Source organism: Mastomys coucha, unplaced genomic scaffold (genome assembly GCF_008632895.1).
Source record: "Mastomys coucha isolate ucsf_1 unplaced genomic scaffold, UCSF_Mcou_1 pScaffold1, whole genome shotgun sequence".
Lineage (NCBI taxonomy): Eukaryota > Metazoa > Chordata > Mammalia > Rodentia > Muridae > Mastomys > Mastomys coucha.
This window is the reverse complement of record NW_022196891.1, coordinates 30,207,128-30,223,695: the sequence shown is the minus strand read 5'-3', so window position 1 is coordinate 30,223,695 and position 16,568 is coordinate 30,207,128. Positions and strand designations below refer to the sequence as shown.

At 42.2% G+C, this 16,568-nt stretch overlaps 2 protein-coding genes and 1 long non-coding RNA gene across 3 annotated transcripts in view; 2 read left to right on the top strand and 1 right to left on the bottom strand.

Moving 5' to 3' along the window:
* Zc3h11a (zinc finger CCCH-type containing 11A) overlaps nt 1-2,233 on the top strand; it is a 39,493-nt gene extending 37,260 nt beyond the window's left edge. Inside the window, exon 17 of the mRNA XM_031340481.1 lies at nt 2,227-2,233. Within this exon, the coding sequence (XP_031196341.1) occupies nt 2,227-2,233 (7 nt within the window). The remainder of the gene's footprint in view (nt 1-2,226) is intronic.
* A 3,391-nt stretch (nt 2,234-5,624) lies between these two features.
* On the bottom strand, nt 5,625-9,879 carry LOC116099363. The gene is made up of 2 exons (XR_004122231.1): nt 9,170-9,879; nt 5,625-6,054 (listed from the first exon to the last, which is right to left on the bottom strand). It is a non-coding gene; the product is annotated as an uncharacterized LOC116099363 (long non-coding RNA).
* Snrpe (small nuclear ribonucleoprotein polypeptide E) lies at nt 9,646-16,070 on the top strand. The gene is made up of 5 exons (XM_031382800.1): nt 9,646-9,794; nt 10,221-10,247; nt 10,996-11,058; nt 13,249-13,327; nt 15,868-16,070. Exons 1-5 carry the CDS (start codon nt 9,657-9,659, stop codon nt 15,921-15,923), a joined length of 363 nt encoding a protein of 120 aa, XP_031238660.1. The 5' UTR covers nt 9,646-9,656; the 3' UTR covers nt 15,924-16,070.
* Nucleotides 16,071-16,568: the final 498 nt, after the last annotated feature.

Genomic DNA, 16,568 nt, shown 5'->3' with positions numbered 1-16,568 from the left:
CCATTTGCCATTAACAAAAGAGAAATACTTATTTGTGTTTTAAATAAAACTGGTATAGGAAATACTTAGTTCTTATCATTATAACTCAAGTGATGCTATTAATTGTTTTAAAGGAGAGCAGGTCTAAAAGTGATCTTAATGTTCAATGATTGAGAATTTTCATGCATGAAGATGAAAGAAAAGATTTACTTAGAGTACAGGGTTTTTCAATATGTATGCTGACTTCTTACTGTTACAAAAACACATGTAAATTGTTAGCAACCAGAGAACAGGAGTTTTTCCTAATAGTCCACAGACTGAGGCTATAGCTTAGCAGTGGACCACTTGCCTGCTCCACATGAGGCCTTGGGTCCAACCTAAAGCTGTCTTTCCCCAAAAGTCCCACAAAGTTGGACATTCTTTCATACACATATCTTGATAGTGGACCAAATTTTGCAGCTTGGCTCTGCTCAAAGGTATGGAGATAGTTTTAGTTTACATGTTTTCAAGATTAGGCCAGATGTGGTGGCACATGGCAGAGGCATAAGGATCTCTTGAGTTCTAGGCCAAAAAAGAAAACATTAAAATCTGTGAGGTTCTGACCTTAACAGTTGAATCTCATGACTACATGTGCATTCTCATCTCTGCCCGGCTCACAAACTCCCATAGGGAGAAGCAGGGAGAAGCTAGAGTAACTGTGCTTTACACAGGAAGCTTGATTATTCAGATCAGACTCCTGTGATCCTGCCCTGAAACTAATGCTTCATTTTGTCTGAATAATTCTGTAGCTTTTGAACATGTGATGCCCTTAAATTTGGCAATTAGCAGCAGAAAGTGCATGGACTCCAATGTGAGTGCATAGTAGGTAAAGCTAACATTAACAGACATTGGGGACCCATTGGTAAACTAAAGCTACAGAGAAAGGTTACTGCTAACTTTCAAGGATGTCTGCTCAAACCCAACCACTTGTAGACCAGCGTGTGTAGCTCAGGCTGCCTTAAGCTTTCCTGATTCTCCTACCACCCAAGTGCTTAGATGAAGACATGAATCAGGTCAGGTTCATGTGGTGCTAGGGACTAAACCCAGAGTATGGTGGTAAGCTAAATCCCAAACCCTGCAGTTGACTTAGTTTGCAAAGTGCTGTCAAGGGATATGGGGGCTGGAGAGATGGCTCAGCTGATAAAGGCATTTGTCTCACAGTCCTGGCAACCAGAGTCCAATAAAGACAACCAACTCTCCAACATGGTCTGTCCTCTGACTTCCTATGCTTGTGCCATGTCATGTGCCTCTTGCCCCCCAAAATAAGTTTCTAAAAATTAAGAAAGTTTAGAGCTAGTGACCCAGCTTGATGGCTACCAGGCCTGACCGCTGCATGTTGACCTATTCACACACATGCTGTGGCACATGTACACACCCATAAACAGATAAATGGGATTCTTAAACAGCTGAAGGGCCTAAGCACAAAGGAACCATTTGATCTTTACCATTTTCTTAACACTACAGTAAAATGACCAAAATATGCAGAGACCCACCGGGCAGTGGTGGCACATGCCTTTAATCCCAGCACTTGGGAGGAGGCAGGCAGAGGCTGACTTCTGTTTTACAGTATTTCCTATGGGCACTTGCTCTTCCAGAGGGCCTTGAGTTCAGTCCTTAGTACCGGCGCCAGGCAGCCGACAACTGCCTGTCACTCCAGCTCCAAGAGTTCCGGTGACCTGATCTCTCTGTAGGCATTTCCACACAAATGGTGTTCACACTCTCACAATCACTTTAAGGACTTCAGGAATAGGAATCTGACCTAAACTCATCTATCCCTAGTGACCAAGATTATCTAATTACAGTGTATGTTCAAAACTGTTCTAAGCGTCTCCAAGGGTGGGACTCCAAAATCCTTATGGCAGTCAATGCCAACACAAGTAACATTTCCTCCTGGTAGCCTTTATAAAAGGCAAACCAATGAGAGCTTACCATGCTGATCCATCTGGTAGGGTTCGTTTTACTTGTCCTTCTAGCACTACTTTCTTGTTCAATGTTTCTCTAATCTGTTTAGTACCTTATCTTATACAAACAGCACCTTTTAAAAAAACAACTCCTCTAGCTCCCTTGACAGCAAACCATTGTAAGTGCAATGGACAACTGTTTCCCTGCCATGAGAATAAAGTAAAAGATTAAAAATAAAAAGTGATTTAAAAAAGCAGGACAGAGGCAATATTGTTTCAATTCACTGCCTTTTGCTTACTGTTGCAGGAATTAAGTCCAACCAAATACTGAATAATAATAATAATAATAATAATAATAATAATAATAATAATAATAGACCTATTCAATAAGACTCACTAAACTTTTCATCAAAAACAAAATATCAAAGCCATAAAACCCTAGGTTGCTGTTCTGGGGTCTCTGCATGTTTTTTTTTTTGTTTGTTTTTTCAAGACAGGGTTTCTCTGTATAGCCCTGGCTGTCCTGGAACTCACTCTGTAGACCAGGCTAGCCTCGAACTCAGAAATCCACCTGCCTCTGCCTCCCAAGTGCTGGGATTAAAGTTGTATGCCACCACCGTCCGGCTTGCCTCTAACTTTGGAATACTGGGATTACAGGTATACTTTCCCATGTCTGGTTTATGTAGTACTGGAGATTAAACCCAGGGCTTTGCCCAACACCTCATCTTAAACAGATTATCTAAGCCACAGAGTAATGATCTTAAACTTGCTAATGCCTCAACTCTCAAACGTGATCCTGTCTTTTTGCCCTCTGAATATTTGTTTATTGGCCCAGGATCTCTATATGGCCCTGACCTGGAATTTAGTGTAGATTAGGCTGTCCTAAAACTCAGAGTTCTGACTGCTTCTTCCTCATGCTAGGATTAAAAGTATGCACCACTATGCCCAGTCCCTTTGTCAAAAAAAATTTTTTTAATGTGCGTATTTTGCTTGCATGTATGTCTGCACCATTTGTATGACAGATGCCTGTAGACACCAGAAGAGGGTATTAGATGCCCTGAAACTGGAGTTAACAAATTGTTGTAAGGTACCATGTGGGTTCTGGGAGCCAAACCTGGGTGGGTCCATTGCAAGTAAAATTAATCCCTCTTAACTGGGAGCCATCTCTTCAGCCCCTGCCTTCATTGTTTGTGTGGCCACCTACCTACAAAAGAAGAAAGGCTATCACCATTGGACTTCTTTCAGAAACCCTTTTTCCTCAAATAAGGTATTCACCAGGCATATACTTCATTTGCCCTGTATTTTAAGGTTATTTACCAGCTGGGCATGGTAGTACACACCAATAATCACACCTGTCCAGGAGGCAGAGGTAGGTGAGTTCAAGGCCAGCCTCGTCTACATAGTAAGCTCAAGACAGCCAGAGCTGTGCAGAGACCTTGTCTCAATGCCCCACCCACCCCCAAAAGAAACTGTTTCCAAGTAATTCTCTCAGAGCAGAAAGTAGGAGAGGTGTAGATCAGATACAGCATGCTTTTCTAGTATGTAGAAGACCTTGGACTGAATCCTCAGCACAAGGGGGAGAGAGAGGGAGAAAAGCTTTTAAGACTGATCTTTTGGGGCTAGTGAGATGGCTCAGCAGGTAAGAGCACTGACTGTTCTTCCAGAGGTCCTGGGTTCAAATCCCAGCAACCACATGGTAGCTCACAACCACCTGTAATGAGGTCTGACGCCCTCTTCTGGTGCGTCTGAAGACAGCTACAGTGTACTTATGTACAATAAATCTTTGGGCCGGAGCAAAAAAAGACAGATCTTTTGATTGCCGTTACAGTCTCTGGCTATATAAATACATTAGTCCTCCCAGACTTCCATATATCAACATATGCCGTATGCCAAATAGGTCAACAGTTTTCACAGTCCTTGAGAGTAAAAGTCCTGGCCAGAGAGAGGGCATTTCTAGTGCTCCTTCTGACTGTGAATAGCTATGGTGTCCTTACATGGTCTTTCTTTCTTCTGTTCCTATGGAGAACTAGAGGCCTATGTGCTGTTCCTTGGTTGTTTTTTGTTGTTTGTTGTTTGTCATGGAACCCAGGACCGTATGTGTGGGAGGCAAGTAAGTACCTTACCCTGGCCTACATCTCCAGCCCCTTTCTCTTCTAAGGACACCAGAAATAGAAGATTAGGTCCTACCTAGATCTCAGCGATCTTAATTATCTCTTCAACAACCCTATCTCAAAATACAAAATAGTTAAAAACAGAAGCTGGGGCTGGAGAGATGGCTCAGCAGTTAAGAGCACTGACTGCTCTTCCAGAGGTTCTGAGTTCAATTCCCAGCAACCACATAGGGGCTCACAATCATCTGTGATGGAATCTGATGTGTCTTTAGAGAGCAATGGTATACTCATATACATAATATAGATAAATAAATCTTTAAAGAAAAAACAAACAAACAAACCAGAAGCTGCCTTATCTACAAATACAGCCTTATTCTGAAGTACTAGGGGGGATAGAGCTTCAGTAGGAGTGATAAAGCAGAAGGAATCCCATACACGATCCTTGACTCATTTCAAAGCTTGTTGATCTTGGCTGGGCTGCCCTGTCTCTTAATGTCTTTGTCACGATTGCGTTAGTCCCAGCCAGCCTTTCAGTGACAGACTCTGGGTGAAACAGAACTTCATCTGATAGAGAAAGGTCTTAAATCTTTGGGAAATGGCTGGTTATGGTGATGTATACCAGTAATCCTAGCACTTGGGAGGCAGAGGAAGATGGATTTCTGAGTTCAAGGCCAGCCTGGGCTACAAAGTAAGTTCCAGGTCAGCCAGGGCCACACAGAGAAACCCTGTCTCGAAAAACCAAAAAAGTAAAAAATAATAATATAAATAAATAAATAAATAAATAAATAAATAAATAAATAGAAGGTAGAGGCAGGAGGATGAGGAGTTGAGTGCCAGCCTTGGAGCCAGTCTGGGGTATGAGGGATACATGAGATACCAAGTCAATAAAATTGAATAGAGTATCTCTTGGGGCTAGTGCTCCTCAAGCATATTTTCCAGACATTGTCAATGTCGTGAACATCTCAAGACTAGGATATTATGATTAGTTATCATTTAAAAGAAAACAAACCAAGGTTTCATCCAGGTTTCTGTTATTGAATATATTCATTGAATTATGAAATATTAATTCATATATCCATAAATACAGTGTGTATTAAATGATATTCTAGAGGCTGGAGAGATGGGTCAGTAGTTAAGAGCATTTCTTGCAGAGGACCCAGGTTCAATTCTTGGCATGTCTGCTCACAGTTTTATCTGTAACTCTAGTTCCAAGGGAGCAAGCAGCCTTTCCTGACTTCTGAGGATGTCTGTCTTGCATGTGGTACACAGACATACATGCAAACAAAACATTCATGTGCATATACATCTTTTAAATTCCATTCTGTACTTTAATTTTTTTCGTATTTTCTTTTTTTTTTTTTCTTTTTGAGATAGGGTTTCTCTGTGTAGCCCTGGTTGCTTTGGAACTCTGTAGACCAAGCTGCCCTCGAATTCAGAGATTCTACCTGCTTCTGCCTCCTGAGGGCTGGGATTAAAATCATGAGTCACCATGCCTAGCTGTTACAGAAATTTGAAACAGAATGACAAGAAAGTTTTAAAATAAAATCCAGGAAGTTACCTAGCTTTAACATTTACAAATGCATAGCCAATCTAATTCATATTCATCTATTTTTATGAGTGCCATCATGCATGTATATGTAATACATGTGTCCCTGGTGACAACAGAGGGTAACAGAACTGGAGGTACTGTTGTGAGCCACCATGTGAGTCCAGGGAACCTAAGGTAGGTCCTCTGCAAGGTAAGTACTGTCAAGGCTGAACTGTCTGTCCAGCCCCTCAGCTAATCTTGTTGCTCTCTTCCCACACCACTGTGCTTGATTTGGGCTCTCTGGGCTGGGACCAGGGTAACAGAAACAGGTAGCCTGGGCACAATTTAAGGAAGTGCTTATTCTTGGGGTTGTAGTTGCACATGTAAATGTGATTCCTTAAATTCTGCCAGAGCTTCAGTTGAGAGTGAAGTAAATCTCAAGTCCAGCATACCATTGCTTGCTCTTCCCCATCAGGATGTCACTGGCTACCATTTCCTGTCAGGACACAAGATATAAAAAGAGCTCCTTTAATCTTGATTACAGTTGCACTGTATTACAATCTGTGGAATAACTTATTCTTTATAGGCTGACAGATTGATTTCCTGTCTATATTTCCAACAATGGTAAAATAATCACATTATAACAGGATTAAGTTTATCTAGGGGTGGGAGAAAGAGAAGGGATCAAGGCCAAGGCCACATATAGGATTGTTAGTCAAACACTACCAGAGAGCTAAATCCAGGCTTAAAAAACAAAACAAAACAACAACAACAAAAAAAAACCTCTGAAGAAATAAATAAATAGTATGTACTGGAATTTAAAATTTATATTACCAGAGTTTAATATTAACACAAATTCCATGTAATTTAAAAAATTGATAATCTAGGTGCTAGAGAGATGGCTCAGAAATCAAGAGCACTGGCTCCTTTCCCAGAGGTTTGATTCTCAGCATCCACATGGTGGTTCACAATCATCTGTAACTTAATTTCCAGGAAATCCAGTGCCCTTTTCTGGCTTCCACAGGCACTAGGCACACATGTAGTACACTGACCTATATGCAAAAACACCCCTACACATAAAATGCAAATAATAATGTTTTGCCAAGCAATGGTGAGGCACACCTTTCATCTCAGCACTGGGGAGGCAAAGGTAGTAGGATCTCTGAGTTTGAGTGATCTCTAATTCCAGAATAGCCAGGGTTACACAAAGAAAGCCTGCCAAAACAAACAAACAAACAAACACAAACAAAAAATGAATAATGTTTTAAAATTTGATAATCTGATCCTAAAGTTGATATTTAAAAAAGGAAAATTCTACTTACTTCCCACCAAATAAAATATAACTCTAGAATACTTTTTGTTTTGGTTGGTTTGGTTTGGCTTTGGTTTTTCTTTTTCTTTTTTCTTTTTTCTTTTTTTTCTTTTTCTTTTTTTTTGGTTTTCCAAGACAGGGTTTCTCTGTGTAGCTCTGGCTGTCCTGGAACTCACTCTGTAGACCAGGCTGGCCTCAAACTCAGAAATCCACCTGCCTCTGCCTCTCAAGTGCTGGGCTTAAAAAGCTAGAATACTTAAGAGTAGTGACAGTAGGTTATAAGTAAACACAAGATAACTGGACAAATATAAACCATACAAAACCAACCAACCAAAAATCCCTAAACATTATCCACTGTCCTCTACCCAGGCTGAGCACCCCATTTGCACTTACAATGTGTTCCCATGCATGTAAGTATATGCTTTGTTTTTGGTATTGTGTTTTTCAGATTTTGTGTATCTGCATCTGTTCTGAAACTTGCTTTGTAGACCAGGGTGGCCTCAAACTCAGAGATTCATCTACCTCTATTTCCTAAGTACTGGGATTAAAGATGTGTGTTACCAAACGCAGCAAGTGTATGGTTTTTTTAATGTATTTCTTTCCGTCTACCTTTACATAGAATTCAGGGATTAAACTCACACCACCAGCTTTCATAGCTAGTGTCTTTATCTGCAGAGCCATCTTGCTGGCCCTGCAAAATAATTAAGAACAAAGAAATTGCTGGGCGGTGGTGTCTATAATCCCAGCACTTGAGAGACAGAAGCAGGTGGATTTCTGAGTTGGAGGCCAGCCTGGTCTACAGAGTTCCAGGACAGCCAGGGCTACACAGAGAAACTCTGTCTTGGGGAAAAAAAAAAAAAAGAACAAAGAAATTGGGCTGGTGAGATGACTCACTAGGTTAAGAGCACCAACTGCTCTTCCGAAAGTCCTGAGTTCAAATCCCAGCAACCAAATGGTGGCTCACAACCATCCGAGATCTGACACCCTCTTCTGGTGCTTCTAAAGACAGCTACAGTGTACTTATGTGTAATAATAAATAAATCTTTAAAAAAAAATAAGAACAAAGAAATCATACACTTCTGATGAGTTGTAGAATCACTTAGAGTTGTTTATAGGGTTCAACTTACCAAAGTTTAAAAGTCAGAAAAGGCATAAGCAAGTGGTGCGGTATCTTTGCATTTCAGACCAAGTGGTTTTTTGGTACACATGGCTTTTTCTCATGTTTGGAGTGTGATATATTCTTTTTAAAGAAATAATTTTTGGGCTGGTGAGATGGCTCAGCAGGTAAGAGCACCAATTGCTCTTCCAAAGGTCATGAGTTCAAATCCCAGCAACCACATGGTGGCTCACAACCACCCATAATGAGATCTGATGCCCTCTTCTGGTGCATCTGAAGACAGCTACAGTGTACTTGTAATAAATAATAAATAAATCTTTAAAAAAAATAAAGAAATAATTTTCCCATGTAAAAAAAAATTAAGTTTCTTTGTTGTTGTTGTTTTTTATTTTTGTTTTTTTGTTTGTTTGTTTTGTTTTTCGAAACAGGGTTTCTCTGTGTAGCCCTGGCTGTCCTGGAACTCACTCTGTAGACCAGGCTGGCCTTGAACTCAGAAATCTGCCTGCCTCTGCCTCTGAAGTGCTGGGATTAAAGGTGTGTGCCACCACTGCCCGGCCCAGTCCCTTTTCTTGCTACTTGTGTTATGGGGTGGGGGCCAGGCTTTAACAGAGACCAAGCTTTAACACACACACACATCCAGACAGCTCCTGACTTACAATTCTTCATCCTAAAGATGGTGTGAAAGCAATATGAATTCCTTAAAAAGCAGACTTTGCACTTCAAATTTTGATCATTTCCCTGGTAAGCGGCTCTAGATACGTTTCTGGTGAGGTGGGGGCAGCTGCAGCTTCAAGAAAGGCTGATATGCTGTGTTGCTAAGCAATGGTGTTGAGTAGACTAGGCACATACATTTTCAACAATTTTATGTGTGCATGTCTGTGTATGTGCACATGTGCATGTGGAGGCAAAGGATGTCATCAAGAGTCCTTCTGAGTCACTCTTCATCCTGTCTTTTGAAACAGGGTCTCTCAATGAACCTAGGACTTGACAGTTAAGTTAGACTAGTTGGCCATCCAGCCCAGGCATCCTCTTTCCCATCTGCAATCCCACTGCTGGAATTACAGGCATGTAATTTTGTGTAGGTACTGGTTGGCATACCTCATGTCCCATCCACGGAATCATTTCCCCTGGGCCCAAGGTATCTGTATTAAATGCATTTTTGGACTTACATTTCTAACTTACCTTAAGTTTATCAGGTTGTATACCATGTAGGTTGTTTTGTTTTGAAACAAGCCCTCATGTAGCTCAGACGGATCTAAGTTAGATTGCCTTCCATAGTTGCCACCTCAACAGAAACTCTCCATAACGGTGATGAGGGTTCAATCTGTTATTGAGCAAACCACAACTACGCCACTGCTTCGGGCATGACAATCCAGACGCTCTGGGGCCCAAAATAAATAAGGGAAGCCTGCAGATGGTTTTGGACAAGATGTTGCCTGCAGTGACAGCCACCAGACTTAAATTCTAGAGCGGCTCTCAGAATAGCACCGAGGCCGAGAGGCAAGCGCAGCGCCTTCAGCCTACCTGCAGGAGGCGCTGTAGGACCGACCTCGGTTTCCCAGAGAGGTTGACTGGGAAGGCGGCCCGCGGAGGCTATAAGCATAGACAAAAAGCCGCCCCGTGGCTAGAGAGGCGTTTCCCAGGACCGGCCCGCGTCGCCGACGACCACATGCGCTTCCGTTTCCAGGTCTTGCTTCCGGAAGTCCCTTTCCGAGGCGGCCTTCCTAGTCGTGTGGTCTTTGTGACTTCCACCATGGCGTATCGCGGCCAGGGCCAGAAGGTGCAGAAGGTGATGGTGCAGCCCATCGTATCCTTCGCGGCGTGAACGCCGGGCTTTGGGTCCGTAGGCGCTGGGAGCGTGGGCGGGGAGCGGGGCAGCCTGGTGCGGCCGCTTCCCGTGAGGCCCCGGGGCGACCGAGGAGGCCGGAAAGCGCGCGGAGTTGAAGGGCCGCGGGAGGCGGGCTCGGGTGTATCGTGCGGGGCTTGCGCTCCGGAATGAAAGCGGGGTCGATAGAGTAGGAGAGGAGGATGTGGGGCATCAGGAAGTTTCGAGAAACGTGGGCTTGGGGAGAGAGTGCCTTGAGGGTTTGTAGGCATCCCGAGTGCTTGCTCCGGGTGGTCTGTAGCGCTTGCATGGGTAGCGGAGCCCGGCCTTGGGGCCCGGAGAGTCAGGCGTGGTTGGGAGCAGAGTCTCTCCTCTATGTATTTCTTTTCCTTGATCGCCGTGGTGCAGAACCTTATCTTCAGATACTTGCAAAATGTACGTAAGTTACTTGTTTCCTTGTTATTACTGGAATGAAAGTTGGGCCTATCTATTTGTAACAAATTCTCTGATCCTAGTGCTTAGACTAAAAAAAAAAACAAAACTGAGAGTGTGGGGGGAACCAGAGTTGAAGATAAGGTCACAGGGAAAGCGCTAGTTAATAAAATGGTGTATGTCCGTGCCTGACTTAAACATGCACACAGTGACCATTATTCTGTAAGAACAAAACCATTGACTTCATAAAGTTTGTCATCGGATTTAGCAGCGACAGTTGCATATTCCTTTTTCCTTAGTTGGACTTTAAAATGGAGAGAAGACACCAAAAGGGGATGAAAAGTTAGATACAGAGAAGCTAGTGGCAAATGCTTTTCTTTGGGGAGATTTTAACGATGTTAATTTTAGAGTGTTAACAACACAAATGAAAAATAGCTTTAAGCCATTGTAATTTTAAGTCGCCGGATTTGCTTTGTGCTATCCTGTGAACAATTTTAACTGTAAGTGTTTTCATGCCAGAAGTAAAAATTCATTCTCAGAGTAGGAAAATTAGTTTGAACTGCCCTGCCTGAGCATGTATTAAATGTTTCTCGGCAGGTTAACCAGAGTTGCTAGCTCTTAGATGTAGCCTGACTAGTTCTAATTTTTGGCTTATATTTATTGGAATTTTTAAAATAAGTCGTTTATTGTGGAATCAAAAGTAATGGGGTGGAGCCCGGTTACATTTCTAAAGTTGTTATTTTTATTTCAGAGATCTCGAATTCAGGTGTGGCTGTATGAACAAGTGAATATGCGGATAGAGGGCTGTATTATTGTGAGTACCCTGGCTATTTTTCCTCAGGTTGTTATTGGAAAAAGACATCCCAGAAGATGGCCAGTAAGAACCATCTGCAAGGAGTCAAGGACCAACCCAGAGGACGCTCTTCCCAGCTGGAGTTATTTAGCCTCTTCTTGCTCTGGTCAATAGGGTTAGATAGTGCTTTTCTTAAAGGGAAGAGAGAATTAAATGTTTTCAGAAGAGCTTAGGTTGTGAGGAGAGGCAACAAAAACAAAATGAGAGAGGGATGGAGAGTGATAAAGTCCTTTTATTCTGGATTAGATAATGCCTGAATAGAGCTGGTACAGGTAAATGAAACTTTTTTAGGCTTTTATTGTGGCGGTGCTAGGAATCAAGCCCCAGGTGTTTGTTGGATACAAAGTACCTGCTCTACCACACAGCTGCAGCCTCAGTAAGTTTTTGTTGTTATTTTAGATTTATTTGCCTGAGTGTTTTCCCTGTGCGTGTTTAGTGCCCAAACAGGTCAGAAGTTGTTGGCTCACCTGAAGATGCGTGTATGTGAGCTTCCACGTGGGTGCTGGGAACCAAACCTGGGTCCTTTGCAAGAGCAACAAGGAAGGATTCTTAACCAGGCATCATCTCTCCAGTCTCTGTTTTTTCCTTGTGTGAGGCAAAGTCTTTTAAGAGAGACTTACACATGGAAATCCTCTTGTACTGAGCCTCTTCGGTGTTAAGATTAATAGCCATGGAAAATAAAAAACAAAATATTTTTTTTTAAGATTTTTTTTTTTTATGTGCGTTGGTGTTCTGCCTGTTGTTATTTGTGGGAGGGTACAGATCCCCTGGGACTGGAGTTATCAACAGTTGTGAGTGGCCATGTGGGTGCTGGGAATTGAATCTGGGTCCTCTGGAAGAAAAGCCAGTGCTCTTAACTACTGAACTATCCAGCTCTGGCATTGTTATTTTTGAAGCAAGAAATTGCTGTGCAGCCCATTAAGGCCTTGAACTTTCAATCCTCCCTCAGCCTCCTGAGATTTATAGACATGTATTACCCATGTTCAGCCTCACCTTCATTTTTTTGGCACCGAGGGGAGGAGGTTGCTTTGTACTTGTTCATGTGTGGGGGCGTGTGTGCAAGAGGTATCTTCTAATGCTCTCTGCCTTTTAAGACAAGATCTCTCATTGAGCCTGGAACTCGTGGATTTAACAAGACTGGTTGACCAGCACTAGGGGCAGCTGTATGCCACAGTGCCCTGCTTTGAGTGGTAGGGCTCCAAACTCATGATTGCTTGGACTTTACTAATTGAAGTGTCTCCCTAGTACCCACCCCTCTTCCCAAAGCTGCACGATATTTTGTTATTTTATGTAGATATCAAGAGTATCTATCAGTAATCTCTTAGCACTTGGTAAGCAAGCACAGTAATGAGTGGGAGCCATGTTTTTGAGGAACATGGGAGTGCAGTGGCAGAAGGAAATTCATGTGTGCACGTACTGGATAGGGTAGAGTATCCAGCAGCCTTACCTAGCGCATGTCCCTCTAAGAGACTGAAGTACTTTGGATCTCATTCTAGCTTTCTTCGCTATTTAAAAAGAGGTAGGCTGGAGATGCAGCTCAGTAGTAAACACTTGCCTAATGTGTAGAAGTCTGTGGGTTAATCCTCAACACCATCTCTGCCCAAAACAAAAAGATTGAAAATGCCCCAAGAATTGGGCATGTCACATTTGACTGGGCATGGTGGCACATACCTGTGGTCTCAGCACTTGGAATGGAGAGGGTAGGAGGATTGGGAGTTTGAGGCTTCCCTTGGCTGTGTGGGAAGTTTGGGGCAAACTTAGGCCACAGAAGATGCTGTCTCAGAAATCGGGGGCTCAGCAGATAAAAGTATTTACTATTCTTGCAGAGGATCAAGTTCACTTCTCACTATACACCTTTGGTGGATCACAGCTGCCTGTACTTCTGGCAGACGGATCTAGTGCCTCTGCCCTCCTAAGCACCTATACTAATGTGCACACATCCATCCAAAAATAAATACATACATATAAAAAAAACAAAATTTAAAACTTTAAAAGAGTACAAATAAGTTAATAAGTTAGAGGCCTTAGGTGTCTGTGTTGAAAAATAAGTGATAGCATAAAATTCTAAAATTAGTTGGTATTTCTGAATTTAATTCTTTCAGAGTGGTCTGATATGATTTACTTGAAAATGATTGTCAATTGACTTTCCAGGGCTTTGATGAATACATGAACCTTGTATTAGATGATGCAGAAGAGATTCATTCTAAAACAAAGTCAAGAAAACAACTGGGTAAGGATATAGTTGGCTCTACAGATTTCTGTTTGTTTCACTGGCAGACTTGAATGGCCTATAGCTGAATTGATGTTTAAATGTAGTTTAAGTATACAGTTACATTTGAAGGGAGAAGCACACTTCTGAATTCATCTCGTGCCACTTACTCTGTAACCCACTCCTTTGTTTTGATCATTGATAGGGTCTCATGTAGCCCAGGCTAGTCTCAGTCTTGCTAAGAATGACAAATTGAACTCCTGGCCTTCCTGCCTTACCCTCCTCCCAAGTGCTAGGATCATAGGCATTTGCAACCATGCCTTGCAAAAGATATTAAATCTAATGTCGTTATTCATGTTCACTTATATTTAACGTTAAATAGGATTTGACACAGTTGAATACATCCTTACAATACTTTGATATGTTGGGTCTGTGACATAGTACGTGAGTTTTTATTTCTCAACTCTGGTTGTTTCTTTTCAGGGTTCTTTATATTTATCCTTTTTTACCCAGCCATTAAATATTTTAGGCTGGGTTCCAGCTCAACTTTCACAGTCTTTCCCTAGGCCAGCAGTTCTCATCCTGTAGGTTATGACCCCTTTGGGAGTTGAACAATTGTTTCACAGTGTCTCCTAAGACAATCAGAAAACATAGATATTTACATTATGATTCATAATAGTAGCAAAATTACAATTATAAAGTAGCAGTAAAATTTTTATTGTTGGTAGGTCAGCATAATGTGAGGACCTATTATTTAAAGGGTTGCAGCACTTGGAAGGTTGAGAAGCACTGTTCTAGGCACTTATTGAGACCACAGCTCCAGTTACTAATCTGCATTGACTTCTTTATTTGTGTGTGTAGCCCAGACCTCGTTTGAACCTGTTCAACTTTCCACATGAAATGTTTCCAAGGCATCTTGCCAGACGCCAGCTTCCTTTCCTGCTTACACTGTTTAGAGTGGGTTTGCTGTTCTCCTCCTCGCTGGACAGTAGTTTCCACTAAGTCACTAACTTTTGTAGCTCCCTCATCCATTTGAAGTTACTCTCCAGGTGTAGCCATCTTTTTGAAACACTGGGTCTGACCTTACCAAAGCTTTTGCTTGAAATTTTCCATTGTCTGTTTTTTCTATGAGAGGACAGTATGACATTTTTGCAAGAACCTTCTTACCTGGCCTTACCTTGGCTCATCTTGGGTCACACTGTCCCATTTTCTGAGCAGTCACCACGCTTGTCTTTCAGTTTGTTGTCTGTTTTGGGGATTTTGGGGTTGGGTTTTGGTTGGTTGGTTGGTTTGTTGTTTTTTGTTTTTTTCGAGACAGGGTTTCTCTGTAGTCTTGTCTGACCCGGAACTCTCTGTAGACCAGGCTGGCCTCGAACTCAAAGATCTGACTGCCTTCTGGAGTACTGGAATTAAAGCCGAGTGCCACCATTGCCCAGCTCTCCTTTCAGTTCCTTAAACCTGTACATTTGCCTCACTTTATGTTTGAGGGAGGATCTCCCTGTTTAGCCCAGGCTGGCCTTAACTCTCTGGATCCTTGCTTCATTTTCTGAATGATAATATTGCAGAGCTATCACACCGTTTTGACTCCATCAAATACCACTACATATATTGTTCACTGATCAAACAGAGCTTTCCCTCAGAAACCCAAATTTAATTTGCTTTTTCTGGGATGGGAGAACACAAGATGTGGTATGTTGAAATGGTAGTGAATCATTTATTTTTTTGTTTTGTTTTGTTTTCTTGAGACAGAGTTTCTCTATATAGCCCTGGCTGTCCTGGAACTCACTCTGTAGACCAGGCTGGCCTCAGACTCAGAAGTCTGCCTGTCTCTGCTTCCCAAGTGCTGGGATTAAAGGTGTGCTCCACCACTGCCTGGCGTGAATCATTTATTTTATCATTGCCTCTTTGTTAGATTGCATGCTCCATAGTGCATGAGTCATGTCCTCTATGGTTCCAATAGGTGCAATAACTAACTTAGTGCTTCACACTTAAACTCATGAAGCCCAGGAAACAAGAAGATCCATGGTCTCATTAAGATTTACTGAGGTTATTCTATCTTTTGTTAGAATAGTCAGTGCTCATTGTGCATTTATTAATGATGGAGTCCAGATATCTCTTTCCCAGACCCTAATGACCAAAGCTAGATAGGTGGACAGTAGATTCTAAGAAATGGTTCTGTGTTTTTATTTGCTTTTGAGGTGCTCTAACTCTATAGCCCAGGCTGTCCAATCTTACCGTACAGCCTTCCAGTCCTGGGGTTGCAGGTGAAGATCTCAGTCTGCAGTTGGAGTTGAAGTGTACACTCATTTTAAACCTTCATGAACTTATTATTGGGAGATAACTGGATCAGGCCTTTTCACTTGACCCACTCTATAGGAGCTGTATTTCATCAAAACAGTGCTGTTTTCAGTCTGTTGTTACTGAAAGCCCAGTGGACCTGGTGGAAGCCTTCAGAATATGGACACTTGAAAATGCTCACATATCTTTATAAGAGAGAGAAGCATATGTTTCTGTGTGATTATTAACAGCCTTTGTAACACTCCTTTCTGTTGTTGTTACAGGTCGGATCATGCTAAAAGGAGATAATATTACTCTGCTCCAAAGTGTTTCCAACTAGTAATGAATGGTCAAGCATGGGGAAGCTGAGAAGGCACCTCAGTGTGTTTAAAGGTGTCTTCTACTGCAAGCTATATTTACTCTACTTGTTTTACTTGCACATTATTTTCGGGTGACAATAAATGCAGTTAGATTGTTTTTGTTACAATTGTACGTTGTTTGATTCTGGAGGCAAAATGCTTTTAAATAATGTTGGTATTTTAAGGTTTTGGGGGGTTTTTTTGTTTGTTTGTTTTCCCGAGATAGGGTTTCTCTGTATAGCCCTGGCAGTCCTGGAACTCACTCTGTAGACCAGGCTGGCCTCAGAGATCTGCCTGCCTCTGCCTCCCAAGTGCTGGGATTAAAGGTGTGCACCTCCACTGCCCGGAGGTATTTTAAGGTTTCTGAGGGCATCCAGTCCCCCTGTAACAGTTTGCTTTTCTCAGAGCATGGATCTGTACATCCTTGAGGCAGAGTAAGAATTCTGCCTGCACAGGTGAGCTGCTAAGGTTGGTGGGAGAGACTCAGGGGCCTCTTACTTATTGAAAAGAAACAAGTTTTGGTTTTTACTAGTGATGTACTCATCAGTTCTAAGTGCTTGGGGCTGGGAGTGTACTGCAGCACTAAGCGCTTGTCTGTCACACATGAGGCCCTGTTTGATCCCCAG